The 14531-nt window shown below is 41.1% G+C and overlaps 1 protein-coding gene across 1 annotated transcript in view; it reads left to right on the forward strand.

The window, feature by feature from the left end:
• GDAP2 (ganglioside induced differentiation associated protein 2) overlaps positions 1-14312 on the forward strand; it is a 79812-nt gene extending 65500 nt beyond the window's left edge. The window contains exon 14 of the mRNA XM_068270995.1: positions 13911-14312. Within this exon, the coding sequence (XP_068127096.1) occupies positions 13911-13955 (45 nt within the window). The 3' untranslated portion in view covers positions 13956-14312. The remainder of the gene's footprint in view (positions 1-13910) is intronic.
• The last annotated feature ends 219 nt before the right edge of the window (positions 14313-14531 follow it).

Below are 14531 nucleotides of genomic sequence, written 5' to 3' on the forward strand. Positions count from 1 at the left end.
AGATCTGCTGGTTTATAGCACATACAGCCTAAATATACAGCCATTTATCCAACTGTACCTCCAGATCTGCTGGTTTATAGCACAGATACAGCCTAAATATACAGCCATTTCTCCAACTGCACCTCCAGATCTGCTGGTTTATAGCACAGATACAGCCTAAATATACAGCCATTTATCCAACTGTATCTCCAGATCTGCTGGTCTATAGCACAGATACAGCCTAAATATACAGCCATTTATCCAACTGTACCTCCAGATCTGCTGGTTTATAGCACATACAGCCTAAATATACAGCCATTTATCCAACTGTACTTCCAGATCTGCTGGTTTATAGCACAGATACAGCCTAAATATACAGCCATTTATCCAACTGTACCTCCAGATCTGCTGGTTTATAGCACAGACACAGCCTAAATATACAGCCATTTATCCAACTGTACCTCCAGATCTGCTGGTTTATAGCACAGATACAGCCTAAATATACAGCCATTTATCCAACTGTACTTCCAGATCTGCTGGTTTATAGCACAGATACAGCCTAAATATACAGCCATTTATCCAACTGTACCTCCAGATCTGCTGGTTTATAGCACAGATACAGCCATTTATCCAACTGTACCTCCAGATCTGCTGGTTTATAGCACAGATACAGCCTAAATATACAGCCATTTATCCAACTGTACTTCCAGATCTGCTGGTTTATAGCACAGATACAGCCTAAATATACAGCCATTTATCCAACTGTACCTCCAGATCTGCTGGTTTATAGCACATACAGCCTAAATATACAGCCATTTATCCAACTGTACCTCCAGATCTGCTGGTTTATAGCACAGATACAGCCTAAATATACAGCCATTTCTCCAACTGCACCTCCAGATCTGCTGGTTTATAGCACAGATACAGCCTAAATATACAGCCATTTATCCAACTGTATCTCCAGATCTGCTGGTCTATAGCACAGATACAGCCTAAATATACAGCCATTTATCCAACTGTACCTCCAGATCTGCTGGTTTATAGCACATACAGCCTAAATATACAGCCATTTATCCAACTGTACTTCCAGATCTGCTGGTTTATAGCACAGATACAGCCTAAATATACAGCCATTTATCCAACTGTACCTCCAGATCTGCTGGTTTATAGCACAGACACAGCCTAAATATACAGCCATTTATCCAACTGTACCTCCAGATCTGCTGGTTTATAGCACAGATACAGCCTAAATATACAGCCATTTATCCAACTGTACTTCCAGATCTGCTGGTTTATAGCACAGATACAGCCTAAATATACAGCCATTTATCCAACTGTACCTCCAGATCTGCTGGTTTATAGCACAGACACAGCCTACATATACAGCCATTTATCCAACTGTACATCCAGATCTGCTGGTTTATAGCACAGATACAGCCTAAATATACAGCCATTTATCCAACTGTACCTCCAGATCTGCTGGTTTATAGCACAGATACAGCCTAAATATACAGCCATTTATCCAACTGTACTTCCAGATCTGCTGGTATATAGCACAGATACAGCCTAAATATACAGCCACTTATCCAACTGTACCTCCAGATCTGCTGGTTTATAGCACAGATACAGCCTAAATATACAGCCATTTATCCAACTGTACCTCCAGATCTGCTGGTTTATAGCACAGATACAGCCTAAATATACAGCCATTTATCCAACTGTACCTCCAGATCTGCTGGTTTATAGCACAGATACAGCCTAAATATACAGCCATTTATCCTACTGTGCATTCAGATCTGCTGGTTTATAGCACAGATACAGCCTAAATATACAGCCATTTATCCAACTGTACTTCCAGATCTGCTGGTTTATAGCACAGAAACAGCCTAAATATACGGCCATTGATCCAATTGTACCTCCAGATCTGCTGGTTTATAGCACAGATACAGCCTAAATATACAGCCATTTATCCAACTGTACATCCAGATCTACTGGTTTATAGCACAGATACATCCTAAATATACAGCCATTTATCCAATTGTACCTCCAGATCTGCTGGTTTATAGCACAGGTACAGCCTAAATATACAGCCATTTATCCAACTGTACTTCCAGATCTGCTGGTTTATAGCACAGATAGTCTAAATATACGGCCACTTATCCAACTGTACCTCCAGATCTGCTGGTTTATAGCACAGATACAGCCTAAATATACAGCCATTTATCCAACTGTACCTCCAGATCTGCTGGTTTATAGCAGATACGGCCTAAATATACAGCCATTTACCCAACTGTATGCCCAGATCTGCTGGTTTATAGCACAGATACAGCCTAAATATACAGCCATTTATCCAACTGTACCTCCAGATCTGCTGGTTTATAGCACAGATACAGCCTAAATATACAGCCATTTATCCAACTGTACCTCCAGATCTGCTGGTTTATAGCACAGATACAGCCTAAATATACAGCCATTTATCCAACTGTACCTCCAGATCTGCTGGTTTATAGCGCAGCTACAGCCTAAATATACAGCCATTTATCCAACTGTACATCCAGATCTGCTGGTTTATAGCACAGATACAGCCTAAATATACAGCCATTTATCCAACTGTACCTCCAGATCTGCTGGTTTATAGCACAGATACAGCCTAAATATACAGCCATTTATCCAACTGTACTTCCAGATCTGCTGGTTTATAGCACAGATACAGCCTAAATATACAGCCATTTATTCAACTGTACCTCCAGATCTGCTGGTTTATAGCACAGATACAGCCTAAATATACAGCCATTTATCCAACTGTACTTCCAGATCTGCTGGTTTATAGCACAGATACAGCCTAAATATACAGCCATTTATTCAACTGTACTTCCAGATCTACTGGTTTATAGCACAGATACAGCCTAAATATACAGCCATTTATCCAACTGTACTTCCAGATCAGCTGGCCTATAGCACATATACAGCCTAAATATACAGCCATTTATCCAACTGCACCTCCAGATCTGCTGGTTTATAGCACAGATACACCCTAAATATACAGCCATTTATCCAACTGTACCTCCAGATCTGCTGGTTTATAGCACAGATACAGTCTAAATATACGGCCACTTATCCAACTGTACCTCCAGATCTGCTGGTTTATAGCACAGATACAGCCTAAATATACAGCCATTTATCCAACTGTACTTCCAGATCTGCTGGTTTATAGCACAGATACAGCCTAAATATACAGCCATTTATCCAACTGTACCTCCAGATCTGCTGGTTTATAGCACAGATACAGCCTAAATATACAGCCATTTATCCAACTGTACATCCAGATCTGCTGGTTTATAGCACAGGTACAGCCTAAATATACAGCCATTTATCCAACTGTACTTCCAGATCTGCTGGTTTATAGCACAGATACAGTCTAAATATACAGCCATTTATCCAACTGCACCTCCAGATCTGCTGGTTTATAGCACAGATACAGCCTAAATATACAGCCATTTATCCAACTGCACCTCCAGATCTGCTGGTTTATAGCACAGATACACCCTAAATATACAGCCATTTATTCAACTGTACCTCCAGATCTGCTGGTTTATAGCACAGATACACCCTAAATATACAGCCATTTATCCAACTGCACCTCCAGATCTGCTGGTTTATAGCACAGATACAGCCTAAATATACAGCCATTTATCCAACTGTACTTCCAGATCTGCTGGTTTATAGCACAGATACAGCCTAAATATACAGCCATTTATTCAACTGTACCTCCAGATCTGCTGGTTTATAGCACAGATACAGCCTAAATATACAGCCATTTATCCAACTGTACCTCCAGATCTGCTGGTTTATAGCACAGATACAGCCTAAATATACAGCCATTTATCCAACTGTACCTCCAGATCTGCTGGTTTATAGCACATACAGCCTAAATATACAGCCATTTATCCAACTGTACCTCCAGATCTGCTGGTTTATAGCACAGATACAGCCTAAATATACAGCCATTTATCCAACTGTACCTCCAGATCTGCTGGTTTATAGCACAGATACAGCCTAAATATACAGCCATTTATCCAACTGTACTTCCAGATCTGCTGGTTTATAGCACAGATACAGCCTAAATATACAGCCATTTATCCAACTGTACCTCCAGATCTGCTGGTTTATAGCACATACAGCCTAAATATACAGCCATTTATCCAACTGTACCTCCAGATCTGCTGGTTTATAGCACAGATACAGCCTAAATATACAGCCATTTCTCCAACTGCACCTCCAGATCTGCTGGTTTATAGCACAGATACAGCCTAAATATACAGCCATTTATCCAACTGTATCTCCAGATCTGCTGGTCTATAGCACAGATACAGCCTAAATATACAGCCATTTATCCAACTGTACCTCCAGATCTGCTGGTTTATAGCACAGATACAGCCTACATATACAGCCATTTATCCAACTGTACCTCCAGATCTGCTGGTTTATAGCACAGATACAGCCTAAATATACAGCCTAAATATACAGCCATTTATCCAACTGTACTTCCAGATCTGCTGGTTTATAGCACAGATACAGCCTAAATATACAGCCATTTATCCAACTGTACCTCCAGATCTGCTGGTTTATAGCACAGACACAGCCTACATATACAGCCATTTATCCAACTGTACATCCAGATCTGCTGGTTTATAGCACAGATACAGCCTAAATATACAGCCATTTATCCAACTGTACCTCCAGATCTGCTGGTTTATAGCACAGATACAGCCTAAATATACAGCCATTTATCCAACTGTACTTCCAGATCTGCTGGTTTATAGCACAGATACAGCCTAAATATACAGCCACTTATCCAACTGTACCTCCAGATCTGCTGGTTTATAGCACAGATACAGCCTAAATATACAGCCATTTATCCAACTGTACCTCCAGATCTGCTGGTTTATAGCACAGATACAGCCTAAATATACAGCCATTTATCCAACTGTACCTCCAGATCTGCTGGTTTATAGCACAGATACAGCCTAAATATACAGCCATTTATCCTACTGTGCATTCAGATCTGCTGGTTTATAGCACAGATACAGCCTAAATATACAGCCATTTATCCAACTGTACTTCCAGATCTGCTGGTTTATAGCACAGATACAGCCTAAATATACGGCCATTGATCCAATTGTACCTCCAGATCTGCTGGTTTATAGCACAGATACAGCCTAAATATACAGCCATTTATCCAACTGTACCTCCAGATCTGCTGGTTTATAGCACAGATACAGCCTAAATATACAGCCATTTATCCAACTGTACTTCCAGATCTGCTGGTTTATAGCACAGATACATCCTAAATATACAGCCATTTATCCAATTGTACCTCCAGATCTGCTGGTTTATAGCACAGATACAGCCTAAATATACAGCCATTTATCCAACTGTACCTCCAGATCTGCTGGTTTATAGCACAGATACAGCCTAAATATACAGCCTAAATATACAGCCATTTATCCAACTGTACTTCCAGATCTGCTGGTTTATAGCACAGATACAGCCTAAATATACAGCCATTTATCCAACTGTACCTCCAGATCTGCTGGTTTATAGCACAGATACAGCCTAAATATACAGCCATTTATCCAACTGTACTTCCAGATCTGCTGGTTTATAGCACAGATACATCCTAAATATACAGCCATTTATCCAATTGTACCTCCAGATCTGCTGGTTTATAGCACAGATACAGCCTAAATATACAGCCATTTATCCAACTGTACATCCAGATCTACTGGTTTATAGCACAGATACATCCTAAATATACAGCCATTTATCCAATTGTACCTCCAGATCTGCTGGTTTATAGCACAGGTACAGCCTAAATATACAGCCATTTATCCAACTGTACTTCCAGATCTGCTGGTTTATAGCACAGATAGTCTAAATATACGGCCACTTATCCAACTGTACCTCCAGATCTGCTGGTTTATAGCACAGATACAGCCTAAATATACAGCCATTTATCCAACTGTACCTCCAGATCTGCTGGTTTATAGCAGATACGGCCTAAATATACAGCCATTTACCCAACTGTATGCCCAGATCTGCTGGTTTATAGCACAGATACAGCCTAAATATACAGCCATTTATCCAACTGTACCTCCAGATCTGCTGGTTTATAGCACAGATACAGCCTAAATATACAGCCATTTATCCAACTGTACCTCCAGATCTGCTGGTTTATAGCACAGATACATCCTAAATATACAGCCATTTATCCAACTGTACCTCCAGATCTGCTGGTTTATAGCACAGATACAGCCTAAATATACAGCCATTTATCCTACTGTACATTCAGATCTGCTGGTTTATAGCACAGATACACCCTAAATATACAGCCATTTATCCAACTGTACTTCCAGATCTGCTGGTTTATAGCACAGATGCAGCCTAAATATACGGCCATTGATCCAATTGTACCTCCAGATCTGCTGGTTTATAGCACAGATACAGCCTAAATATACAGCCATTTATCCAACTGTACTTCCAGATCTGCTGGTTTATAGCACAGATGCAGCCTAAATATACGGCCATTGATCCAATTGTACCTCCAGATCTGCTGATTTATAGCACAGATACAGCCTAAATATACAGCCATTTATCCAATTGTACCTCCAGATCTGCTGGTTTATAGCACAGGTACAGCCTAAATATACAGCCATTTATCCAACTGTACTTCCAGATCTGCTGGTTTATAGCACAGATACAGTCTAAATATACGGCCACTTATCCAACTGTACCTCCAGATCTGCTGGTTTATAGCACAGATACAGCCTAAATATACAGCCATTTATCCAACTGTACCTCCAGATCTGCTGGTTTATAGCAGATACAGCCTAAATATACAGCCATTTACCCAACTGTATGCCCAGATCTGCTGGTTTATAGCACAGATACAGCCTAAATATACAGCCATTTATCCAACTGTACCTCCAGATCTGCTGGTTTATAGCACAGATACAGCCTAAATATACAGCCATTTATCCTACTGTACATTCAGATCTGCTGGTTTATAGCACAGATACACCCTAAATATACAGCCATTTATCCAACTGTACTTCCAGATCTGCTGGTTTATAGCACAGATGCAGCCTAAATATACGGCCATTGATCCAATTGTACCTCCAGATCTGCTGGTTTATAGCACAGATACAGCCTAAATATACAGCCATTTATCCAACTGTACTTCCAGATCTGCTGGTTTATAGCACAGATGCAGCCTAAATATACGGCCATTGATCCAATTGTACCTATAGATCTGCTGATTTATAGCACAGATACAGCCTAAATATACAGCCATTTATCCAACTGTACCTCCAGATCTGCTGGTTTATAGCACAGATACAGCCTAAATATACAGCCATTTATCCAACTGTACCTCCAGATCTGCTGGTCTATAGCACAGATACAGCCTAAATATACAGCCATTTATCCAATTGTACCTCCAGATCTGCTGGTTTATAGCACAGGTACAGCCTAAATATACAGCCATTTATCCAACTGTACTTCCAGATCTGCTGGTTTATAGCACAGATACAGTCTAAATATACGGCCACTTATCCAACTGTACCTCCAGATCTGCTGGTTTATAGCACAGCTACAGCCTAAATATACAGCCATTTATCCAACTGTACCTCCAGATCTGCTGGTTTATAGCACAGATACAGCCTAAATATACAGCCATTTATCCAACTGTACCTCCAGATCTGCTGGTTTATAGCACAGATGCAGCCTAAATATACAGCCATTTATCCAACTGTACATCCAGATCTGCTGGTTTATAGCACAGATACAGTCTAAATATACGGCCACTTATCCAACTGTACCTCCAGATCTGCTGGTTTATAGCACAGATACAGCCTAAATATACAGCCATTTATCCAACTGTACCTCCAGATCTGCTGGTCTATAGCACAGATACAGCCTAAATATACAGCCATTTATCCAATTGTACCTCCAGATCTGCTGGTTTATAGCACAGGTACAGCCTAAATATACAGCCATTTATCCAACTGTACTTCCAGATCTGCTGGTTTATAGCACAGATACAGTCTAAATATACGGCCACTTATCCAACTATACCTCCAGATCTGCTGGTTTATAGCACAGCTACAGCCTAAATATACAGCCATTTATCCAACTGTACCTCCAGATCTGCTGGTTTATAGCACAGATACAGCCTAAATATACGGCCACTTATCCAACTGTACCTCCAGATCTGCTGGTTTATAGCACAGCTACAGCCTAAATATACAGCCATTTATCCAACTGTACCTCCAGATCTGCTGGTTTATAGCACAGATACAACCTAAATATACAGCCATTTATCCAACTGTACCTCCAGATCTGCTGGTTTATAGCACAGATACAGCCTAAATATACAGCCATTTATCCAACTGTACCTCCAGATCTGCTGGTTTATAGCACAGATACAGCCTAAATATACAGCCATTTATCCAACTGTACTTCCAGATCTGCTGGTTTATAGCACAGATACAGCCTAAATATACAGCCATTTATCCAACTGTACCTCCAGATCTGCTGGTTTATAGCAGATACAGCCTAAATATACAGCCATTTATCCAACTGTACCTCCAGATCTGCTGGTTTATAGCACAGATACAGCCTAAATATACAGCCATTTATCCAACTGTATCTCCAGATCTGCTGGTCTATAGCACAGATACAGCCTAAATATACAGCCATTTATCCAACTGTACCCCCAGATCTGCTGGTTTATAGCACAGATACAGCCTAAATATACAGCCATTTATCCAACTGTACCTCCAGATCTGCTGGTTTATAGCACAGATACAACCTAAATATACAGCCATTTATCCAACTGTACTTCCAGATCTGCTGGTTTATAGCACAGATACAGCCTAAATATACAGCCATTTATCCAACTGTACCTCCAGATCTGCTGGTTTATAGCAGATACAGCCTAAATATACAGCCATTTATCCAACTGTACCTCCAGATCTGCTGGTTTATAGCACAGATACAGCCTAAATATACAGCCATTTATCCAACTGTACCTCCAGATCTGCTGGTTTATAGCACAGATACAGCCTAAATATACAGCCATTTATCCAACTGTACTTCCAGATCTGCTGGTTTATAGCACAGATACAGCCTAAATATACAGCCATTTATCCAACTGTACCTCCAGATCTGCTGGTTTATAGCACAGATACAGCCTAAATATACAGCCATTTATCCAACTGTACCTCCACATCTGCTGGTTTATAGCACAGATACAGCCTAAATATACAGCTATTTATCCAACTGTACCTCCAGATCTGCTGGTTTATAGCACAGATACAGCCTAAATATACAGCCATTTATCCAACTGTACCTCCAGATCTGCTGGTTTATAGCAGATACAGCCTAAATATACAGCCATTTATCCAACTGTACCTCCAGATCTGCTGGTTTATAGTGCAGCTGCAGCCTAAATATACAGTCATTTATCCAACTGTACTTCCAGATCTGCTGGTTTATAGCACAGATACAGCCTAAATATACAGCCATTTATCCAACTGTACCTCCAGATCTGCTGGTTTATAGCACAGATACAGCCTAAATATACAGCCATTTATCCAACTGTACTTCCAGATCTGCTGGTTTATAGCACAGATACAGCCTAAATATACAGCCATTTATCCAACTGTACCTCCAGATCTGCTGGTTTATAGCACAGATACAGCCTAAATATACAGCCATTTATCCAACTGTACCTCCACATCTGCTGGTTTATAGCACAGATACAGCCTAAATATACAGCTATTTATCCAACTGTACCTCCAGATCTGCTGGTTTATAGCACAGATACAGCCTAAATATACAGCCATTTATCCAACTGTACCTCCAGATCTGCTGGTTTATAGCAGATACAGCCTAAATATACAGCCATTTATCCAACTGTACCTCCAGATCTGCTGGTTTATAGCACAGATACAGCCTAAATATACAGCCATTTATCCAACTGTATCTCCAGATCTGCTGGTCTATAGCACAGATACAGCCTAAATATACAGCCATTTATCCAACTGTACCCCCAGATCTGCTGGTTTATAGCACAGATACAGCCTAAATATACAGCCATTTATCCAACTGTACCTCCAGATCTGCTGGTTTATAGCACAGATACAACCTAAATATACAGCCATTTATCCAACTGTACTTCCAGATCTGCTGGTTTATAGCACAGATACAGCCTAAATATACAGCCATTTATCCAACTGTACCTCCAGATCTGCTGGTTTATAGCAGATACAGCCTAAATATACAGCCATTTATCCAACTGTACCTCCAGATCTGCTGGTTTATAGCACAGATACAGCCTAAATATACAGCCATTTATCCAACTGTACCTCCAGATCTGCTGGTTTATAGCACAGATACAGCCTAAATATACAGCCATTTATCCAACTGTACTTCCAGATCTGCTGGTTTATAGCACAGATACAGCCTAAATATACAGCCATTTATCCAACTGTACCTCCAGATCTGCTGGTTTATAGCACAGATACAGCCTAAATATACAGCCATTTATCCAACTGTATATCCAGATCTGCTGGTCTATAGCACATACAGCATAAATATACAGCCATTTATCCAATTGTACCTCCAGATCTGCTGGTTTATAGCACAGATACAGCCTAAATATACAGCTATTTATCCAACTGTACCTCCAGATCTGCTGGTTTATAGCACAGATACAGCCTAAATATACAGCCATTTATCCAACTGTACCTCCAGATCTGCTGGTTTATAGCAGATACAGCCTAAATATACAGCCATTTATCCAACTGTACCTCCAGATCTGCTGGTTTATAGTGCAGCTGCAGCCTAAATATACAGCCATTTATCCAACTGTACCTCCAGATCTGCTGGTTTATAGCACAGATACAGCCTAAATATACAGTCATTTATCCAACTGTACTTCCAGATCTGCTGGTTTATAGCACAGATACAGCCTAAATATACAGCCATTTATCCAACTGTACCTCCAGATCTGCGGGTTTATAGCACAGATACAGCCTAAATATACAGCCATTTATCCAACTGTACCTCCAGATCTGCTGGTTTATAGCACAGATACAGCCTAAATATACAGCCATTTATCCAACTGTACCTCTAGATCTGCTGGTTTATAGCACAGATACAGCCTAATATACAGCCATTTATCCAACTGTACCTCCAGATCTGCTGGTTTATAGCAGATACAGCCTAAATATACAGCCATTTATCCAACTGTACCTCCAGATCTGCTGGTTTATAGTGCAGCTGCAGCCTAAATATACAGCCATTTATCCAACTGTACCTCCAGATCTGCTGGTTTATAGCACAGATACAGCCTAAATATACAGCCATTTATCCAACTGTACCTCCAGATCTGCTGGTTTATAGCACAGATACAGCCTAAATATACAGCCATTTATCCAACTGTACCTCCAGATCTGCTGGTTTATAGCACAGATACAGCCTAAATATACAGCCATTTATCCAACTGTACCTCTAGATCTGCTGGTTTATAGCACAGATACAGCCTAATATACAGCCATTTATCCAACTGTACCTCCAGATCTGCTGGTTTATAGTGCAGCTGCAGCCTAAATATACAGCCATTTATCCAACTGTACCTCCAGATCTGCTGGTTTATAGCACAGATACAGCCTAAATATACAGCCATTTATCCAACTGTACCTCCAGATCTGCTGGTTTATAGCGCAGATACAGCCTAAATATACAGCCATTTATCCAACTGTACCTCCAGATCTGCTGGTTTATAGCACAGACACAGCCTAAATATACAGCCATTTATCCAACTGTACCTCCAGATCTGCTGGTTTATAGCGCAGATACAGCCTAAATATACAGCCATTTATCCAACTGTACCTCCAGATCTGCTGGTTTATAGCACAGATACAGCCTAAATATACAGCCATTTATCCAACTGTACCTCCAGATCTGCTGGTTTATAGCGCAGATACAGCCTAAATATACAGCCATTTATCCAACTGTACCTCCAGATCTGCTGGTTTATAGCACAGATACAGCCTAAATATACAGCCATTTATCCAACTGTACCTCCAGATCTGCTGGTTTATAGCGCAGATACAGCCTAAATATACAGCCATTTATCCAACTGTACCTCCAGATCTGCTGGTTTATAGCGCAGATACAGCCTAAATATACAGCCATTTATCCAACTGTACCTCCAGATCTGCTGGTTTATAGCACAGATACAGCCTAAATATACAGCCATTTATCCAACTGTACCTCCAGATCTGCTGGTTTATAGCACAGATACAGCCTAAATATACAGCCATTTATCCAACTGTACCTCTAGATCTGCTGGTTTATAGCACAGATACAGCCTAATATACAGCCATTTATCCAACTGTACCTCCAGATCTGCTGGTTTATAGTGCAGCTGCAGCCTAAATATACAGCCATTTATCCAACTGTACCTCCAGATCTGCTGGTTTATAGCACAGATACAGCCTAAATATACAGCCATTTATCCAACTGTACCTCCAGATCTGCTGGTTTATAGCGCAGATACAGCCTAAATATACAGCCATTTATCCAACTGTACCTCCAGATCTGCTGGTTTATAGCACAGACACAGCCTAAATATACAGCCATTTATCCAACTGTACCTCCAGATCTGCTGGTTTATAGCGCAGATACAGCCTAAATATACAGCCATTTATCCAACTGTACCTCCAGATCTGCTGGTTTATAGCACAGATACAGCCTAAATATACAGCCATTTATCCAACTGTACCTCCAGATCTGCTGGTTTATAGCGCAGATACAGCCTAAATATACAGCCATTTATCCAACTGTACCTCCAGATCTGCTGGTTTATAGCACAGATACAGCCTAAATATACAGCCATTTATCCAACTGTACCTCCAGATCTGCTGGTTTATAGCGCAGATACAGCCTAAATATACAGCCATTTATCCAACTGTACCTCCAGATCTGCTGGTTTATAGCGCAGATACAGCCTAAATATACAGCCATTTATCCAACTGTACCTCCAGATCTGCTGGTTTATAGCACAGATACAGCCTAAATATACAGCCATTTATCCAACTGTACCTCCAGATCTGCTGGTTTATAGCACAGATACAGCCTAAATATACAGCCATTTATCCAACTGTACCTCTAGATCTGCTGGTTTATAGCACAGATACAGCCTAATATACAGCCATTTATCCAACTGTACATCCAGATCTGCTGGTTTATAGCACAGATACAGCCTAAATATACAGCCATTTATCCAACTGTACCTCCAGATCTGCTGGTTTATAGCACAGATACAGCCATTTATCCAACTGTACCTCCAGATCTGCTGGTCTATAGCACAGATACAGCCTAAATATACAGCCATTTATCCAACTGTACCCCCAGATCTGCTGGTCTATAGCACAGATACAGCCTAAATATACAGCCATTTATCCAACTGTACCTCCAGATCTGCTGGTTTATAGCACAGATACAGCCTAAATATACAGCCATTTATCCAACTGTACCTCCAGATCTGCTGGTCTATAGCACAGATACAGCCTAAATATACAGCCATTTATCCAACTGTACCTCCAGATCTGCTGGTTTATAGCACAGATACAGCCTAAATATACAGCCATTTATCCAACTGTACCTCCAGATCTGCTGGTTTATAGCACAGATACAGCCTAATATACAGCCATTTATCCAACTCAGCCCATGGTCGCAGATTCCTGGGCTTTTATTAGGTAGGATATCACCTAAATAGTGATGTGAATTTGAGAAAAAAACTAGCTCTATGTCTGATATTTGGAAATAATTCTCATTTCTTTTCTCTCCTTCGTTTGCAGGAGAACGGACCGCTGTTGCCATCACACTCCTTCTCAGGCCTATAACCTCCGCCCACTCTCTCCTGCCGGCCCCTGAGGATGGTCGGCCCTCCTGGGAGGTTCCCTATCTGACGGGTCACAGATGGACAGAAGGCGGGGCTGAGCCCTCTGACTGGACAATCACAGAGACTCGCAGAGAGGGGGGCGCTCTGCAGCCTGTTTATACTGGTTACTGATATAAATATGAGCGGTGCGCTCACAATAAACTCCCCCTGTAATGTGATCTCCCTGCCAGGTCTTTTCATAAGACGCAGCTGTGCGGTGACATGGCTGCCGGTGTGCTGGGGTGACGCCGCAGGGAATGCTTGTACCAGCCCAGCCCAAAAAGTCATTTCCAAAATAAAATCATTGCTTGATACGAAAGCTGCGTTGCTGTTATTAAACTAAGCTTGTCTGACAGATCGTGGGGGCCCTGGGTTTGGGGGGGAAGGGGGGTCCGGAGAGACTGGAAGATAAACGCAGGTACCCACAAATGCCACAAGAGGCCGCCGTGTGACCATGCAATGATTCCTACGGCTGGCAATCGGAGATCCTACAGGGCCCATACACAATAATACACAGGGCCGGATTTGTTCTTTCTAC

The sequence above is a fragment of the Hyperolius riggenbachi genome, chromosome 2 (assembly GCF_040937935.1).
Source record: "Hyperolius riggenbachi isolate aHypRig1 chromosome 2, aHypRig1.pri, whole genome shotgun sequence".
NCBI lineage: Eukaryota > Metazoa > Chordata > Amphibia > Anura > Hyperoliidae > Hyperolius > Hyperolius riggenbachi.